Source organism: Coturnix japonica, chromosome 5 (genome assembly GCF_001577835.2).
Source record: "Coturnix japonica isolate 7356 chromosome 5, Coturnix japonica 2.1, whole genome shotgun sequence".
NCBI lineage: Eukaryota > Metazoa > Chordata > Aves > Galliformes > Phasianidae > Coturnix > Coturnix japonica.
The window spans coordinates 8,311,227-8,331,312 of record NC_029520.1 but is presented as its reverse complement, the minus strand read 5'-3'; the positions used below and the strand labels follow the sequence as shown (position 1 = coordinate 8,331,312).

Genomic DNA, 20,086 nt, shown 5'->3' with positions numbered 1-20,086 from the left:
GCCCAGCCCTCTACGACACGTTTAAGAAGAGCAAGTGCTGGGTTCTGCCCCTGGGATGGGGCAGCCTTGGCTATAGATACAAACATGAAGCTGGAGAGGAGCCCCACAGAAAGGGATCTGGGATTCTGCTTGATGGCAAGTTTTATGTGAGCCAGCATTGTGTCCTGGCAGTCAGAAGGTGCATCTGTATGCCTGGTTCTTCAGGGCAGTGGGCATGGCCCCAAGCTTCTCGAGTTCAAGAAGGATTTGGACAACGCTCTCAAATGTGGAGTTTGACTTTTGCGCAGTCCTGTGTGGAGCCAGGAGTTGAACTCAGTGATCCTTCCAACTCGGGATATTGTATAATTCTGTTACGTCAGGCTGACATTTTGTAAGTGGATCCAGTTCTTTACCTTCTGATTGTTTTCTTTAAGGTTGCTTATGTATTAGTCGTGGTAATGCATTTCATGCCTTATTAGGTGATCTTTGACTACTTTGAAAAACTGAGGGGATCTGTTGGGGGTTTCTGGTAGCATACTACTCCTACACTAGGTTAAATGCAAAAGTACTGGTCTTAATAAAAACTGGATTGAAACAGCTGCAAAAGAAAATGTATCTGGTACAGTGTAATGAAGAGCCTTTGCTCTTTGTAACGAAGAGGCTCAGTGCTCTTGGTGAAGTTTTACTTCTGTAAATCTAATCTTTGTGCTTGGAAAAAAGGGGGGATACAGGCATGGTTAGTTCTACTTGACTTTGAAGGGCAGTTCTATATGGCTTTACTCTTCACAGAACGGATGTGCAGCGTTTTTTCAACATACACAAAACCCAGTATGTGTAACAATAGAAGACGTTGTTTCAGGCTTGCTTCCCACTGCCCTGGAGTTGTGCTACATTCAGCTCACTGCTCAATATTTGGTTTCTGGAACCACATTGAAAGATTAAGTATCCAGTGTCAGCACATGAAGTTACCTCACATTAGCTTTCTGGTGTGTGCCAGGCATCATCGTACCTTGGTTTTACCTTTCCTCGGGTTCTGCAAAAACCTCTTTTTTCCCTGGAGGACTCGTCTGTTTCTCATTACATTTAATCCTTCAGGGAAAGTGTGCAAGTGTGAGCGATAACTGTGGAATGGCGTAGTATATCAGGAACAAAATTGATTTGCCAGAACAGTAGATGTCTGCAGGTGAGATAGTCACCTTGCAGCATTCTGGTTTTGATCATAATTACTTCAGATGAGGAGAGAATGACAGTTCTGATTTTTGCACAGATAAATTTCTTGACTTGCTGGTGTTGCTTTTCTGAGCAGTTAATTCAGTCTGTAAGACTTTTTTTTTCCCCCGCTGGGAGCAGCAGCTTGGTATGAAGCAACTTCGTTGGCTTTAACTTGTGGTAGGCGTTCTTAATGTTTATCCTGTTTGATTTATGTATCAATCCAGTGCTTCAAAGCAATGTAAGCCTTAAATAGCCCATGAAAATGAAGATACATGTATCCTTTATAATTAACCAATTTTTCTCTGTTATGGTCTATTAAAATCAGCCTCCATAGAGCTGCTGTTGTGGTTAAAATGACAAATGCCAGTATTGCTTAAATTAATGAGGGTTGTATAAAATTTAGGGTAGGTTTACCCAAATAAACTGTGCCCATAGTTTAATACGGTAAACTAAAAGTATCAAATCATGTGTGACATACATTTGAGGAATAACAAATATGAAGTTAAATTGATTTTACAATTGATTTCATGTTGTACTTCTGAAGTATTTTATTAGTGCATCCATGAGGTAGTAGTCATGACATTTGATTTAGGTACAGCAGGCTCTGAGTTTGGACTCTGCTAGAAACAGTTGTTCTTTATTTACAGATGTTTTCTGCGGAAGGGAAGTGGGTGACAGAAGGAAACGGAATTTGTTAATACATTCTCATTTGTCATTTTGTTAATAGGCTCGTGTAGTCACATAGCTAATGCAGTTATTACAACTGATAGAAGAGTGATGAGAATTAGGGCTAAACTAGAAGGGAACACTTGAGTAAGGTTGTCTTTTTTTTCCTAGATCATGAAATCTAATTAAAGTTAAACTAGGATTCTTAAACTGATTGATGCAGTCTTGAAGTTGCTAGATGTTTGCTTGCAGTCTAGAGGAATTTCCATAGGTGTGATTTTGGCCATTAGCATTTTCTTATGGAGAACTGGGGGGAAGCTTAGAAGATCAGAAGAAAATATAATGCAGCATTGGTTCTGTTAAAGGTCCTGTTACTTGGGATAGGTGACATTACACAAAAAGAATTTCGAATGAGGCAGTAGTACTAATTAGAGTATAATTCAAAATGGAGGTGTCCTTCATCCACCGCCTACCTCCAAACAATCACTGAGAATATTCTTAGAACTTATTGCTTTTAGGACAAGCAGTGAGGCTATTTTACATCATCTTTGGACCTCTGCTTTTCGTAGTGCTGGTGAAAATTTAACGTTGAAGTCCTGTGGAAAATCCCTAGAAGTGTTTCAGTATCTCAACCATAGATGCATTGTTCAGTGGCAAAGAAGGAAGGAAATAGGGTGCTTAGTTTGCAGTCTAGAAAGTTCTGTAGTAAGTCTGCAAAACTATTTCAGTGTCTCAGTTGCTTAGCGGTGAAGAAGGAACGTGCTTTGTGTGCTTAGTTTGCAGCTGGAATTAGGGAACCAAAAGTGCTTGCCAAAGAGGGTGCAGAATGTATGGGAGGATGAACAGCTCTACCTCCCATTGTGCAAGTGTAGGCAAATTCCCCTATTGCCAGAGATGCCTGTATGACTGGTGTGATAAGGGGCTCTCCAACTCAGTTGGAAAAAGGGTCTGTGCTACCATTCCCCCTTCCATGCATGTGCAAATGCAGAATCCCACCTACTGCCACCTTGTGTGCAAGCTACAGATACGTATGCAAAAACAGTCCCTTTTTGCAATAAATAAAGAGGACTATGACACAGTCATCTGGTGTGAACCCACCACTGGGATATTACCTGACCAGAGGCTATGCTGGAACCAGGGGTGGTGATCCAGATTGTCTGTTCCTCCCTATCCAAATAGCACAGTTGTTTTCTTGTAATGTAAGAAATGTACTCAACTGTAAAACTGGTTATGAGTTGTATCCAGTCTCCTGGTGTGGCTGTGGTTTCTGGGAGCTGGAAAGCTGTTCATATGTTATGTGCACCAAATATCTGCAGATAGTTTGCACGAGAAACTCGAGGTTTTGGGGGGAATTGTTAATTCACTCTAATTTTCAGATGGGTGCCCTTGACAGCAAAAGCCTCTCCATAAGTGTTTTGTCATTTTCTTTTATGTTTCCTTTTTTCTGCTCATAGTTATGTCAGAAGGATGTAAATGGTTCAAAGACCATTCGCATTAGTTGTGCAACAGAACAGAGCTGTCTGTTCAGGGAAGGCAGAATAAAGCACTTTTTTCCCCTCCTTTACAGCTGAGATTGTGTGGGGAAGAGGTGGAAATGTGTAGACTTTCTTAATAAGCCCATTGAGCTCTCTCCTCGATTAGCACTCATCACTACAAGTCCTGCGATTCTTCACATCCTGAAAAAAAGAGCTGAGTCCTGGCAACTGAGATTTCTTTGTCTTGGATGCATGTAGCCTTCTTGAGTAGTTTGGAAATAATGGTATTCTTACCTTTTTTTAACTACTACACTGTTTGTTGAGGGAACAGAAGGGTGCTGATAGAATGCAGCAGGAGGCTGGCTTTGGTTGTCTCAGTGCCAGTATTTGTCCTCGTGTGTTGGACGTGATTGGTTATGTAGCGTTTGCTTTGGCTCTGAGGCCGAAGAGATGGGAGAAGCTGAAGTTCTCTTTGATTAGGAGTCTTGATGGAAGCAGCTTTTAAATCCATAGGGAATCATGGAATGTGTTGAATGTGAACTTAAACAGGGCTACGCATGTTTCATTGTGTTTGAAATTGCGAGCATGCAGTTGAACAAATCATTGGCTGTCCTTTGAGCTTTCCCAAATTTTGAGTTGATGCATCAATCAATACACTGAAATAAACAAAATGTATTAGTTTGAGTGAAGCATATAAGGGTACTTAGGTACAGTGTCTGTGGGTAGCAAAGCAACCAACGTTTTCTTTGTGCAGTTGGTTTACTCATGTTCAGTACATCTGTTTGATCTGTGCCCTCCATTAAGTCAGTGCATATGAAATGTCTTCATCTCTTCTCAGAAATGTTTGGGAAGAAAATGTTATATTGCGTTGTTCCTTGTACCTTCCTTGTGTTATCTGCTTACCACGCAGAGTAGCTCTAAGAGCTTGTTTTAGCTAATCGTAGTTTCACTATTTTCTGCAGAATTTTGTCATATGAGTGTGCTAAGCAGTCTTTCACAGAGGGGAAAGGCTTCATCTCCATCTTCCTTCACCCCCCTCTTCTTCCTAGGAAACTTCGCAAGTGCAGTTTCTTTCTGACATAAGTATTGGCCTGACTTGTGGTAATACTGCATTCTAAGTTACAAATTCTCTTCCTTAAACCCCTGAGCAGTGCTATAACTATCTCCAGTGCTGCCTTCTTCCAGCACAGCGTACTTGAAAGTCTTCTTGGGAGTTCTGAATTACTTGCACCATCTCCCCAAGGATTCCTTGACTTCATGTAGCCCGACTTCTTAATAGGCTGTTGAAGCCATGTTGAATAAGTGCTTGCTTACCTTTGAGAAACAACTATGATGCCTTACTCCTTTCTGTCTTGATAAGCATATGGAAAGAAGTGCTCTTCCCTTGCAAGCAGTTCATTGTGGTAATATTTGAGCACTGATCAATTGATAGACTGCTGTGTTTTGTCTTCATCCAAATCTGACAGGTAGTGTGCATGTATATATACATATATATGTACGTGTGTTTGTGTATGGAGTGATTAGTTATGATTGTTGCCTGCATGTTACTGGGCTGGAAAGAGATCTTTTAATGCAACACTTTCTTTTGAACATCATCTAGATTGCAAAGTGTGTTGCTTGGGGAGGGAAAAGGAGGCAACTTGAGTAACTTGCAACTTATTACTATGCAAGGCAGCCCTTCTTTTTCCCTCCTGTAAATGATTGGCACCGTTTCATTTAGCTGTAGAGTTTTTGTAGCTTAAGCAGTGGGGTGGGGGAAGTGAGTTTAAAATGTGCCGGATTCTAAACTTCATAGCAATTTCCTGTGAACTCCTGTTTTTTGCCCTGGGCTTGTGTAAGTTTGGGAACTTTGAAATTGGAGAAGTCTGTGCTGATTTACATCATCTGTACCACTGGCCCCTTTTGTGTAAGCAGGTTATATAAGATTTGGCAACCATACTGCCTTTGGGAAGGTGGAAAAAATGTTCAGCCCGTGTGACTTCGTTTTATTATGGCTGCGATACCTTCCAGCTCAGATGGCTGATTGGCTGCTTGTTGAGGGCATGGCTGCGATTACTAATCTTTTCTGAAATGATGACCAAGGGGATGAAGTACCAGGAAATAAGAAATGACCTGCGGCTTTAAAGCTGAAGGGAAATATGGTCTTCATCCTGTTTTTGCTCCTGCACCTGGAATTTTAAAATTAAGGCCACTGGGCTGCAGTTCACCAGCTTTATAATCTGTTTATTTTGCAAGGTGGCTTTCAGTCCCATTCTTCTGTCGTTACTGAAACATCGTTTAAGCCCCAGTTCATTGCAGTAATTAAGTATGTGCCAAAATCCAGTGACTTGCTGACCGCAGTTAAAGTGCATTTGTTTAATTGTCTTCTTACTGGAAAGCTCCTTAGTGAAGCTTGCAGCTACTGTGCTAACTGCTGCTAATAGAGCAGTAATTGGATTTTATGAGCTCTATTTATTCTAGCACTTTTGGCTACTGGATTATTGATTTGATAGTCTGTTAGTGGTTGTGTGTACAGAAGGGTGGATGTATTTGTTTTCTCACTGATGATGCTTTGGATTTTGCTTTGCTTGGTTCCTGCTACTTGTGTTCAGCTTAGGGGCAGAATTGGCAGAACTGTTGTCAAGTTATTGTTCGATGTTGATTTCCTCCGCGGTAACCCTGCACTTTTTGGCTTGAAAGTTTGGTGTCAAAGGAGAAGACCTAGTAAGGGTTAAGAAATAAATGACACTTAAGCTTCCCTCAATAACTACATAAAGAAAACAGGGAATTTGTCCCAGGGTTGCTTTTTGTTCTGAGCGCCTCAAGTGCTGTTTGTTTTTTATTTGTAGGAGTATTGAATTGTGTTAGTTGCTTAGCAGTGTTTTTTACTCACCATGGCATTTTTTATTAGCTCTTTAGGAATTGATGTTTTCGTTTGCTTTTATAGCCTCAGTGTTGTTCTGCTTGTATTGACCTGTTGCAACCCAGGTGGTTGCAAAACTCCTGGGATGCCAAATCGTAGCACTGAAAATGCAGACAGCGTAATGTGCACAGAGATACAAGCTGGTGCTTTTGGTTCTTTTTGCTCCTTGCAATTGTTACGATTCACCATAGCCCCAGGGGTATTTAAAACTGTGTAACCTGCTCTTAACCAACCAGCCACCTTCCCTGAGCAGCCCTCAAATAGCCCAAGTGAAAAAAAAACAGACTTTCCTAAGTGCATGTGGATGACTCTCCAGTATTATTTAGCATATCTGTTTTCAACAGGCTTTTGGAACAGCGAGCATTTTAATAGCACGGGCAGTAACAGACTGACACTAACAACGGAGTTTGTTAATGTTCATGTTAGATGCCAGCAAAAAATAAAATGAAAATATTACATAAATATTTGAAAAACAAGAAAATTGTCCAAATACCATCAGCTGTGCATGAAACAGTGGTGTCTGGGCTTTTTTGAAGGGCTTGGTTTCTGCTAAGGACAGAGGAAATGAGTACAAATGAGACTATTGAGTACATTTTTAAAGCAGAAATAACGCATTGCTTAGCCCTCCTGGCTCCTGAATCAGTTTAATGAGTTTAAACTCTCTATATCAGGTTAATTCAGATTTCTTCCTAATGCATCCAGCGTGCAACTGCAGCAGCACGTGGCCTGTGTCAGTGGAGCCTGACTTTCCTTTGAGAAGCCACACTGAGTTTCCTGTCTTGTTTTTCAGTACCTCCTGCACCCTGTCCCCTGCCAAGGCCATCAGAGCTGTCTGATGTGTGCATGACTGTGCCCTGTCCTAATGGCGTTTTGAAGATGCAAAGTACAAGAAGCAACTGCTGTTAATGGACACTCTATAATACATAATTTCTCTACTGTCTTTCCTGTGTGGATCTTGCTCCAATTAACCTAAATTAAACAAGCAGATTTTAGTCGTTTGTGTAGGCTCTGATGTTCTTGATCCCTGTGCTGTTTCAAGGATAGGTTTGAAGCCAGGTTCTCTCCTGATTGCATCAAGAAAATAGGCATGTTGGTTTGGGTTTTTTTTCCTTACCCTGAAATTTGTATCCTGTGGTGTTTGAATGATGAATGATTATACGTATATGTACAGTTATACTACGTACAGATCCTGATTATTAGTTTTCTAATTTAAAATTGGTGAATTGTTACATGCATTTAGCTGCTTCTGGTGTGAAATTCTTGCTACTCTTGCTGTCTCTTCTTCCTCCTACCCCTTTCCCTTGGCACTGTTGCTCACCTGGCTGCATTAGTGCTAATATTAAGCCTCTCTGCATTGGCTGCTTTTCCACACTGCTTGTGACTATATTTTTGGGCAGGTTGTTTCCTTATGATACCTGAAGATCGGGGAACTTGTTTCCCAGCCCCTTGCTGACCTGTCTTAATGTTCTGACTCTTACAGACTGACTTTTGTCTTATACTTCCAGTTGGATTTGCAGTGCCTCGCAAGCTGAACTCGTGTCATTCCTTCCATAACTGGACTTATTCACAGGGTTTATAACTTGTCTGGAAAGTACCTGTCTTGTATGACTCTCAACATAGCACGTCTCATCCAGAGACTGCACGTACTTAATTTGGTCTGAACTGCCTTTGTCACTGTTGCAAAATAGAGGAGGATAAAAAAGGCAAAGTTTGACACTGTACATTCTTGAAAATCCCACACAGCCATCATTTAAAACATGTCATTTTATGGCCTTATTAATGCCTTGTGCCAAGTGCTGCATTGTGCTTTGTGATGACCAAAAAAAGTCAAAACAGCCTTGGATGGTGCTATGGTGGGAGAGGAGGGCTGAAGAGGAGTGTGCTGGGTGGTTGTATGGTCCAAGGCATGTCTAGGCTGGTGGGAAGTGTAATGCTGCTTTCTCTGGGGATGTTACGTAACGGGATTCAAAGTTAGTAATTCCTTCTTATAGGGTGTTAATGTCAGAAGCAGGGATAGGAACCAGGGAAGGACCTGCTTGATTTGGCAACAGTGTAATTTTAAATAGACTTGCATAGACCAGAGACTCGCATCCCCTGCTGCAGGTCATCTGTTCTTATAGTGATGTCTTAACTCCTAGTTTAGTCCTGATGTGTTAAGAGATCCCAGGAATGGTGTTGACTTGCTGAAATTCCTGGCAGTTCAGCAACTGCTGCTTGCCAAAAGAGTGGAAAGCTGTTGGAAAAGGGCAGGAAGCTATAGCTGAAACCAAGAGTTGCTTTTGCTATTCTACTGACATCATGCCTTCTTGTGAGATGAACCAAGGGGCACTTGAGAACATGTGAGGTGCACAAAGCTGTCAATGGTGCTTGATGACAAGGTGCTTGATGGCGATGGAGACTCGGTATATCTTGAAAAACTCTCCAGGAAGATCATCTTTATTATACTTACAGGATTGCAAGGACACCCTACAATCAGGGTGAGGCGATGACAGGGTAATAATGACCTTTTCAGTGTTGAAGTCGAAATGGGAAGGGTGTGCTTTGAGAGCTTGCTGCTTGTGTACAAACCATTCTGCATCTTGTCCAAATGTACCTTTATGCTGCTAGCCTTTCTTACCACTTCCGCTACTTTAGCTGTTATTTTAGAACTTTAAATGATTGAGCTCATTACCTGTTAATTAGCTAAAAAGTAGGAATATAGCTCTTCTGTGGCAAATTGTTTGTAAAGGCAAGTGTATGGGTATTGTCTGGCAGTCTCTGTAGCAAGGGTGTGCTCTATGAGAAGGCATATTTCATGAAATAGGGCAACAGGTTTGAAGGGCAGAGGGGAGACACTTTAGAACTGGAGCTCTTTTGATACAGTTGAAAAACCACGATGGCCCGTTGGCTTATAGACCTTTTCATTATTTCTCATCATCTGATCACGTTAAGCTTCAAGGCAAGCTGCAAGTCTTGGTTTTTTTAATAAGAAAACTGCGGATGAGAATTTTGCCAGAGGGTAATTTAGATATTTTTTTCATCCTTGTCATTTAATGGGACTTACCTAGTTTTGTCTGTTTCATTTTGCTTTTAAATAATTATCACGTGCTTTCTAATTTTCTTATAAGCTCCTGTTTTGTCTGCTTTTGCGCATTAAAGGATGTGAATAAATGTGATACTGTCATAATCAAATTATGAGGACTGCTTTGAAAGTAGTGCCTTCTATTTTATGATGTTTGACCGATGATACCAGAGGTGGATGTTGGTGGTGTAGCAGTAGGGGTTGAGCCTTCCTACCAATATTCCATTACATTTTGTTGCCATGTGACAGGTGGCGGCAGAGAGGGGCAGTCTGACAGAATGGTGTTGGATATGAAGGTGTGAATGTAGCAAGGGTAGGGCACTGAATTCATCCATGTGGAAAAAAATGGCACCATTAATGTTCATTAACGCTTGCTGAACATATGTATAGACCAAACAGTGGAGTTCAGCAGAGTGGTGGGTGGTGCACTACAGCAATAGCAACACTGACATGAAAGACAAGCTGTGTTCTGGATGGCCATGCACAGCTGTCACACCATAAGATGGAGAGTCTCAATCAGTTCATCCATGCAAATTGTCAGAGAGCAACCAGGAAACTGTTTATGGAGCCAAATATCAGCTTCAGTGCATTGGAAACGATGGTGGCAGCATTGGAACAGGAAGAACACCATGTGCAAGTTGGTCAGGATCTGCTGAACCAATGCAAGGCCAAAGATTGCTTCCTGGATTGCATCATTACTCACCAGTAATGATTACTCACAAAATGTTATTTCACCACTGTGAGTCAAAACTGTGGTCCATGGAGCGCCAACATATGCATTCTTGATTGAAGAAAAAAGTTCAAGATGCAGCCCTCAGCAGTAGAGTAATGTGCACTGTTGTCTGGGATACAAAAGGGTGATCCTCCAGGATTTCCTGGAGCCTGGATAAACCATCAACTCTGACCATTACATTATGACACTGACTAAGCTGAAGGCTCAAACTTCCAGAGTCCAGCCAAAGCATGAGACAGTGTTTCTCTTGCAGCATGAAAACACCAGGCCCCATGCCAGCTTGAAGACTGTTGAGCACGTTGACAGCACTGTCTACTATACCATCACTGTTTATTTCAGGAAACTGATGTTTTGTACCAGAGAATTTGCTCTATCAAATAGTGTTATTGTGCGCTTAGTATCTGCTACAGTTTTCATGGGAATAAATAGCCCTTTTTGTCCATTTTCATTCTTCTGGAGGTGTCTCAAGATGTCCTGTTCATACTTGAAGCTAGTTTAGCTGTGCCAAATCTGAGAACCGATTTCACTGAAAAATGACCTGACCAACAATGACTGTACAAGGACTATACTCTCAGTTTGATTCTCCAGCTTGTTGTATAGACGGCTGCTTTAGTATCTACCCCTCTCTAATTGTTTGTCAATAGCTGCCTCACCACACAGTTTGAACTGCCACAAATTACAGCCTGACCTGTTAAGGAAAACCAAAATGAGTGGCAATTTACATTCATATGTCGGCCTGTGCTCTGTGGCAGCTCAGCTCCTGCTTCTGCTTCTTCAGGAGCAGTTGGCCTGTCCTGGCTGCTGGAAGTGGGATGTTTTGGGGAAGGCATTATGGGACAGAAACACACTGCAGCCATCCTCGGGTGAGCTGTCTCAGTTCGTCAATCAGAAGCCCAAGGCCTCGGGTGTATGGCAGTTTTACCAGTTCATCTGGCAGATTCCTTGTTTTACCCTCCCACACTCATGCATATGTGTATTGTGATACAAGTGAGCCCTTTCTTTCCATCTGTACTCCACTCTCCAGTGAGATAAACAGGCCAACAGTGAAATGCATGCTTCTGTGATCAGAATGGTTAAAATTAATGCTGTGGCATCAGACAGAAGAATCTTATTGTGTGGTACGACTAAAACTGGAGCTGTGGCTGGAGCAAGGTACAGCACCTGCAGCGAGATCAGAGCATTTTAAGCCTGAGTTCTGAGGGATGTGCACTGAGAATAGCTGTCATGACTGCTGTTGCTTCACTGAGAGGATGGCTCCAGCTGCCTGTGGAGGGGCTACGGACATGATAACAATTAGAAGTGTTGTCCCTGCTTCCTTCTTCCTGGTAGGCAGACTTCTTTCATAAAAGAAATTATGAGGCCTTCCCAGCCTGTGTGCGTGCTCAGAAAGCACTTTTGTTGACCTTTGTGGTTCCTAGCATGGTTGTATAGCTCTGGCTGTCTTCTTCAGGGGATTTGAGACAAACCAGATTACAAAAACTGTAAGCACAGGTTCTGCAAGGCTGGAGAGGTACCACTTCACTGTAGTTTCTGGACTTAGCTCAGATGTAGCTCAGTACAAACGCTGAGCTGGTGCCTGTCTGCCACTGCTGAAGAAACTGGAGCGCTGGTGAGTTCCGTGCATAGACATCTAACTGGTTTTGTTTGAGAGCTCGCTCAGGTCAAGGGTGACAAGGAAAGTGAGGGCATTGATGGGAGAGGGAGAACATCTGGAGTCTTAATTTAATGTAATTCTAAATTTGCATGGATTTGTGCATTTTATTTTTGTGCATCTTCTTTCTTTTTTAGATACATGTATTGGACTGACTGGGGCGAAACACCCAGAATAGAACGGGCAGGAATGGACAGCAGCACACGGAAAATAATTGTTGATTCAGATATCTATTGGCCAAATGGACTCACAATAGATCTTGATGAGCAGAAACTTTACTGGGCTGATGCGAAACTGAGTTTTATTCATAGAGCAAATCTGGATGGCTCCTTTAGGTAAGTTTCCTTTAGTCAATAATATAGCGTGAATTATTTCTCACCCCCTGTATTTGTTTTGAACAGAGACTTTTCAGTAATGTAGAATAATGCTTATACCTTGTTGTTCATTAGTGTAGCAGAAATGCTAACTCAGGGCCTGAAGCAATGATTGAGCACCTGGTGGGAAGGCTGGGCCAACCCAGGGGAGCTCAGGTGCATGCAGTATACTTGAGAGACTGGAAAGTGTGGAGCCAGGATCCACCCTTTCCCAGACCTTGTTTAAGGGTTGGCAGTGGAGGCAGAGGTGTCTTGCTGGAGATCCCTGCCGACCTGAGGCCTTTGGAAGGTGAGCAGCTTTTTTCCTATCTGCATCCACAGCTATTGCACTTAGACTTATCCTCACTTGCTGCAGCCTGCAACTCTGCTATCCTGCTCTCATTGCAGTGTTTTCCATTGCATTATAACATTACATTTGTGGGGAAAGAGTGGAATGTTGTTATCGTATAGTGCTGTGTTGACTTGTGACTTGTCAGGAAGTGTGTCAGAAGCACCCTGAAACAAACTGGAGATAGCATAGACCTTTATGTAGCGCACATGAACTCTATTTCAAAACATTTAAAATTTCCCTGTTAGGCAATCATTCAGTATCGATGGAAATTTGGGACTTTCTTATACTCCTGTCTATGTTGTATGTCTCTCCCCCAGCAGGTAACACTGTATTTTCCATTGATATCTTTCAGTTTTTTGCAGTTGCATTCCACGCCTGATTTTCATACTCATGAAAGAGGCATAACGATATTGACGTCCTTTATAAAACACTCTTAAGTTCTATTGAGAGCACTCTGTTAGAGCTAGATAATGGTGGCATTGTGGTGAGTGACAAGTACTAAGTGACTGTCAGAAGTGTAGACAAGGAAAGGGTCCTTTATAGAAGGGAGTGGGAGCTCAGAGTCTTGGTGTAGGCTCATAGAAAGGAAATGCTGTTTCAAAATTCTAAATCTTAAGATTTTCATGCAAATATGAATATGTTTCTCTTGTTTAGGGATGGGTGACAGCATAAGTTTTCCAGTCTGATTCTGCAGTTCTCATGCACATTACAATGTGATAAACTTTACTTGCTTGTTTGTGTAGAAATTTGGAGTTGTAATGCATAAGTAAAATGTATTTTGCTCATATTTAGATAGAGGGAGACCACCTGAAAGAGTGCATTTATCCCAGCTGTTGGCCTTTGTGATAGATTTGGTGTATGCCCACCCCCCATGCAGTGCTATCAGCAAAAGTCTTAACACAGTTATGGTACTGCAGAACTACATGAGAAGAAAGTTTGCACTCTGCGTGGTGAATTAATGTTACCAGAGCAATCTGCCTGTTATATTTGCAAGATTCTAAGTGTGTCAGCTGGAATGTAATTACAGGAGAGGGGGAGACTTAATACCTAAGAATGATGAAAATAGGGACAATATATGGTGGAAAACAGCTGCTATGGTACTAGAATACAAGTGCAATATGTGAAAATGCTTGCATATGGGTTTAAATCTGTCCTGTGTGTGCAAGACTGATGTCTCAGTGCATTTGAAGAATTCTGGGAGTACTTTTTATTCCACCTTCAGAAACTGCAAGTGGTAACTATGCTGAGTTAAAAAAAACAAAACAACAAAATGAACCTTTCCCTCCCAAGTCTTTATTGTTATTAACCTCATCTATAGAAATAATTCAAATGCAGATTGGAATGCAGGTACAAGAAAAACGTGCTCCTTGCTTTCCTTCAGGATGATGCTGGGAGTTAAAGGCCTCTCAAATTTGTATGCTGATTTATTTGAACGCTGCTTGGCTGCCTCAGAATCCTGGTTTAGAAGGCCTCTATACACACTCAAAATGCATAATTCTTGTGAAAACTGAGTTTGTGTTATTTTGACTGAGGAGGAATTGTCAAGTGTGCTTTTATTGAGTGGGCAGACCCTTGGATCTAAGCTGCATGAATAAATTGCAGTGTGTATGAATTTGGGGATCTCGTGAGTTCAGAAAATGCGTTGGAGGTTTCATATGTTCTGTGGCTTCTGGTTCAACTCATAGCAAATGTGAGAATATATGCATATACAGAAGAAAGGGAGTGCAGCTGAATGCCATCTGAAAGTGTCTGGAGTGTTTTTGATTTATATTCATCACGAGTATTTAGTCTTAAACAAAGCATTACTGACAGGAGACAAACTGTTGACTGCTACCTTAGGGAGAATGCTCAAAGAATTTGGCTTTGAAGAGCCTGGATTTTGTGATGGACGACCTGTGTTTTGTCAGCTTGTATTGTACAGGGTTGTTTTGAGGCAGACAAATGGCCCTCAAGTCACTTCTTCATTTTCTTGCTCTGAGAAAGTATTGGCTGCAATTGATAATCACAAATGTGAAAGTCCTTGGTGAAGATGTCATGTATAGCAAATGAGGACAGGGAGGGGGGGAGATTTTAATGGGAGGAGCACATTTCAGACCTGTGTTTCCTCAGAGAGGTGGTAGTATGTGGATGTTTGAACAGCTCTGTTAAGGAACTCTGGTGTGGCCTTTCAGAGGTCAGTGTGTAGCTGAACCAGTTACTGTGTTGCTATGAAACATGGTGTATTTGTTTTCTTATCCCTGTGAAGGGGCAAAGTCTAAATTGTCCTTCCCACATTTTTGCATAGCCAACTATTCATTTGGAAGGCACTTGCCTTTGCAAATAGGTGTAGGGGCATGCCCCAAGTAGGGGCATGCTGACGTGAAGTGACTTAATGGTTGCTAAAACCAGGTGTTTTTCTTTCATTCACAACCTTAGAGGTTAATTGTTGAGTTTGGCCTACTGTAGCTGCTGATAACTGTGGTTTATTTCAAAGCATTTTCAAGTTGATGTGTGAAGAAAACTAATTTTCAAGTTAAAAAGACTGAAAAAGATAGAGAAAGGAATTTATAATAGAAATCATGAGTGTTTTTAACATACAGTACAGGAGGATGTAAGCAAAATATATATATATATATCTTATAAAGATAAGCAAATAAATGTCAGATGTGTGTTTGCTTGGGCTAAGTTCCTTCTGAATTAATGTAAAAGGTTGTTTTATGCTCCAGTGTGGTAGTTACTTTTATCACCAGATGATTCTCCTGGCTCAGTCATTTTAATAAAAGGTGACAATTTCTATATGAGTTTTTAAAAAGTCATGTTTTGGGAGTTTTTCTTTTCCTGAAGGGTGTCTGGTGAAAGCAATGCGGACTAATCCTCACCCTTTCTTTCACCTAGGCAAAAGGTTGTTGAAGGAAGTCTTACTCATCCATTTGCATTGACACTGTCTGGGGACACCTTGTATTGGACGGACTGGCAGACACGTTCCATTCATGCCTGTAACAAACGGACGGGAGAGAAGAGGAGAGAAATATTATCTGCTCTGTATTCACCCATGGACATCCAGGTCCTAAGTCCAGACCGGCAGCCCTACTGTATGTTTTACTTTTCCTTGAAGCCTTTTGTGTAACTGTTACTCATCTGTCAGGACAACATTAATCATAAAAACAAGTAGTGTGAAGTTTTACTGTTTTGAAAGCATTTCAGGGAATTAGCTGTGAAACCAGAAGTGCTCAATCCTTTACCTTTCTTTCTTTACCAGTCTTTCTTCAAGCCTGAATAGGTAAGAGCTCATTCATCATCTAGGAGGCAGTAAAATTCCAAATCCAATGCAGTACTTCAGTGATGTCTGTAAAACTTGCCATAGAACTTTTAAAAATACTGTGATTTTAAAGACATATGGGAACAAAAAAAGCATATCACTGCATTTTTTTTTTTTTTTTTTTGTGAGTACAATTATAAAATATGTATTATTTCATCTTGTACTTACAAGGGCAGTTTTTGCAGGCCAGTCTTGATGTTGCTTATCTTCAGTATGTAATAAATATTTTTGATGCTTCATTGTGGAAGGTATTTAGCTTTCATAAGAAATGTCTTATGTCTTATCATTCTTCCCCTCCCCCCCCCTTTTTTTTTTCCTTTGTTTGATGATCATTCAAAGGAAGGGAGGTGTAGAGAACGGAGAATGTAAAGAGGATTTCTGTATGTTGTGTGTGTGTGATTTCATATGGAAATTGACCTAGACTTTTTTTATTAGAGTACAAAAAATGAGATAAAAACGATAGTGTGGGAATTTGTATAATTCAGTAGCTCTGGGAAGAATCATGTCTTGCATAGAGGAGATACTCTTATTTGTTTGGATTGTGTAGTTCAGCTATGCCAACTCTGAAGTCAGCTTCCTTGGCAAAGTCTATAGGATATCAGCAAACAGGCTTGAAAGTAAGCAAAAGGAATTTGGAGATGACTTTGTGCAAGTTTTCATGGAGGTTGTAAGTTATGCACAGCACCCTGGTTTATCTTAAAGTTCCAGATAAGAATTTGTCTGTGCTGAATTCTTGCCATTGCTTTTAGCTCAGGGAATGTCCCAGTCATGGGTCACAGTATTTCTGGGTCAGTCACAATGAAAATGATGAAAATACAATCTGCTGAAAATAGCTCAGATGCCATTGACTTCATTAAGACCAGGCTTATATGTAGTTTTTTCCATCTCTGTGTAACTATCAGCAGAAGTAACACAAATCAAATTAACTGGAATTTTTCTGTTTTTAATAATAAAGTAGTTAGCTTATTCAAAGTATGATTTTTTTTGAGGGCCCTTGCACAGCTTGCAGTGTCTTAGGTTTTTAAATGTGACAGTGTTCTCTATGATTTTTTTGTGGCTACTGCTCTGTGTCTTGCAGCCATTTTTTTGCTCTAGATAAACGATGTGGATGAGGGTGCAATTACACCCCCTTCCTTTCCACCCCACTCCCCTCATTTTTAAGCTTTGCTTTTAATTTTTATGTTCTCAAAATTACTGGGGTGCTGAGAGGAAAGAGTAGATATCTGTAATCTTTTCGGTATTTGTGCTTTTTCTAATGTTGATATAATATCCATGGGGCTTCAAGTGTTCCCTCTGTACATTTTCTGGTGATTCAGAGAGAGAGGTCTTGTAAAAACTTTGCAGTTGAAAAAACCCAGCAAAACTATTTCCAACGTGCAGCAGTACTGTGATGTACAGGCTGTTCCAAACCCCAGTTTCTGTTTCCATGCTGCTTAGCAGACCCAGCAGTGAAGTAACTAGTGTCCAGACTTTGTAACTGTGTTCAACTTCAAAGACATTGGAAGACCAGTACAGTGAGAATGTGCTGATCTGTCAGCTCTTTTGAAATTGGCTTTATATCTCAAATTAGATACTCCCCAGAAATAGGGAGGTGGGGAATCAAATGCTTTATTCTGTGGCTTGTTTGTCATTTAGCACCAACCTCGTGCCAGTCATTTGGCATCTATGATTATTTCTTCTTCATAAGGGGGGTGGGAAAAAAAAAAAAAAAAAAAACTTAAGAGGGAAAAAAAAAAAAAAAAAAAAAAGCAAGCTTCATGTGTTCTAGAAAAGGAAAAATTAACCTGATTGATTGTTTGGTTGGTTTCTTGAAGTTCACACTCCATGTGAAGAAAACAATGGTGGTTGCTCCCATCTGTGCCTGCTGTCACCAAGAGACCCCTTCTACAGCTGTGCCTGTCCCACTGGCGTGCAGCTAGAAGATGATGGCAGGACATGTAAATCAGGTAAGAGATTGGCTTTTCTTCAGTAGTGGTGTTGGCTTGGTTTGGGTTTACTTCTTTAAAGTTGAATCTTGAAAAAGTAAATTGGATGGAACTGTCTGACATGCTGAAATTTTGATGTTCTCCTGAAATTGCAGAGATGTTGTCCTTATTGCAGAAATTTTGCACTCAAATATCCTTCCGACTTATCAAATTTTGCCAAGTTTTGTGGCTCTTGGCTGTATTTTGTGTTGCCCGTTCACTGTAGGAATGGAGTAGCACGTGGAGGCCATTGTAGAAGCAATTTATTAGAAGGAAGTTAGTGTAGGACCTCCTTGCATTTGAGCAGAGACCCATGGACAGAGGTTTGCTCCCTCTTGTTCAATGGCCTGCAGTTACTGGCACACAGTGGTGGCTGAGCTGTTGCCCTCCTGTTGCATATCAAAGTTCATTGTGCTTAAGACCTGCCAAAAGCAGTTGAGGTTCAGTCTGGGTGAGAGATAAACGCATATATTGTCTCTGCTTCCATTAGTTTCATAATGAAGTAAATCTGAACAGAAAACAAAAAAGAAAAGTTTTAAACTGAAAATATCACTTTTCTGGTGCTGAAGATGACTAATCCATCTTTCCCTTTAGGCTGTTCTTTGTGAAGAGATATATGAGCTATTGTATTTTTGGACATAATATTAATTTTTAAAAGTCAACCCAGGCTTTGTATGAAGCAGCTTATAAAACTGAATGACATGATAGAAGCAGAAAAAGTAACTTTTCAGGTGCCAGTTCCCTATCACTGAAACATTGATGAGGAATCTTTTCTTTTGTTAGCTGAAAAACAAAGCTGTTCAAAGAATAATAGCTTGAGTGCACGCTTTAAATGAAGTATGTAATTAGATGCATATTCATGTCAATAAATTGCATGAGTCAAGTGTTATACTTGGAGAATTTGGCTTTATTATTGTTCAGGAAGCTTCTTTTAAAAATTAATTGTAGCAAAACATGGGATTAACACATGTAGCCGTAGGGATGCTACCAGGCAAGGTTCTGCAGACAGACTGAAGGACCTTCCACTGCCTGTCTCTGCTGTGTTTTCACAAGACGAGTCAAAGTGTGTCTTTATTTTCTGATGTGGCTCGATTCCTCTAAGTACTAAAGCAAGCATAATAGTCTCCTTTCATTTGTGAACTTGAAGCAGAATTTGAACGCTGAATCTCCAGGGCTTAAGGGCCAGCTTTATTAGCTCATCCTGATGCAATTGAAAGGCTTATAAGGTAGTTCTTGCTGCTGCTTGAAAGACCTTTCTCTTCCCTTCTTCTAGCTTTGGAAATTTTCCCTTTCACAGTCTTAAAAAAAAACATTGCTGAATACGCTGGACAACCTTTTTAGATGTTCATATTGACCTTATGTTTCTGGCAGTGGGAATGAAGGTCAGCCTGCTTTTGGCATTTTGGCAGATAGCACAAGCAGGAGTGACTGCTTATACTGTGCTTTCACCTTTCCATTGTTAAGCCAGACAATCTGTCAAGAGTGTTTTGTCAAAGGAGGGCAAAAAAGTGGGATGGGAACAGGAAATCTGGTTTTGCATAAGAATGTGGCCTTTTGGTTCAGTTTTATGGATTATTTCTTTCCCAAGCTCTACATCTTTTGTTGCCCTGTCTGCCTTATGCCAGCATCCATGTGCTTCTCTTTCCACTCTTATTAATTAAAATTAACTCCTTGGTTGCAAGGAACTGACTTCTTGTTCTCTGCACGAGTCCTTTGTGGTGGTGTTGTGTCAAGAACTACAGATGCGACAGTGTTGACCACCTCTCCATTTTGCTGCCTGTTAGCTTAAAGCACTAGGTCTCTTAGGCATATCTGCTTCCTTGATGTTAGACTTTGAAATGAGTTGCAAAAACAGTACCAGGAATTCCTCTGTAACAGGAAAAAGCATTTTGTTCTCAAAATCTCTGTCCGTGTTGGCAGTTTACTGCTACAAATATAGCTATATGATGTTACTGTATAGTTCTGTCAGAAAGTATTCTTGTGCAATAAGCCTTGAGTCTGGGACTCCTAAGCAATTCCAGCTCACTTAGATGCTGAAGGATGTGCACATGCAGAACATTCAGATATGAGAGATGTAGCTTGTTGCAGGGTAACAGTATTGAACAGTAATTTGCCCAGGTAATTAAGAAAACGTGAATTCAAGGACTGGCTATGCCACTATTTTGTTTGATGTTGATCATGTCATCTCTACGCATTGAAACTTCAGAAGTGGATCCTTTAGCCTTTTTCTGAGCATGTAAATATTGATTTGTTGAAGCAGTAACTATCTGTGTTAAGGAGTTACTATCTGAAAAGGGGGAAAAAAGGGATACGGTAAATACATATCACTAATAACATGAAATATATGGATTGAACATATGGATAGATGACAACTAGCATCATGCATAAGATTCTTTCTGGGAAGGTGTACTTGTTTTGAGCAGGTATCAGATGTTTTGTT

The 20,086-nt window shown here is 40.8% G+C and overlaps 1 protein-coding gene across 2 annotated transcripts in view; it reads left to right on the top strand.

Annotated features, from left to right (window-relative positions):
* Positions 1-20,086, top strand: part of LRP5 (LDL receptor related protein 5) — a 119,389-nt gene that overhangs the window by 30,785 nt on the left and 68,518 nt on the right. For both annotated transcript variants that reach the window (XM_015863807.2, XM_015863806.2), the window contains exons 3-5: positions 11,817-12,014; positions 15,259-15,455; positions 17,497-17,628. In XM_015863807.2, the coding sequence (XP_015719293.1) occupies positions 11,817-12,014; positions 15,259-15,455; positions 17,497-17,628 (527 nt within the window). The remainder of the gene's footprint in view (positions 1-11,816; positions 12,015-15,258; positions 15,456-17,496; positions 17,629-20,086) is intronic.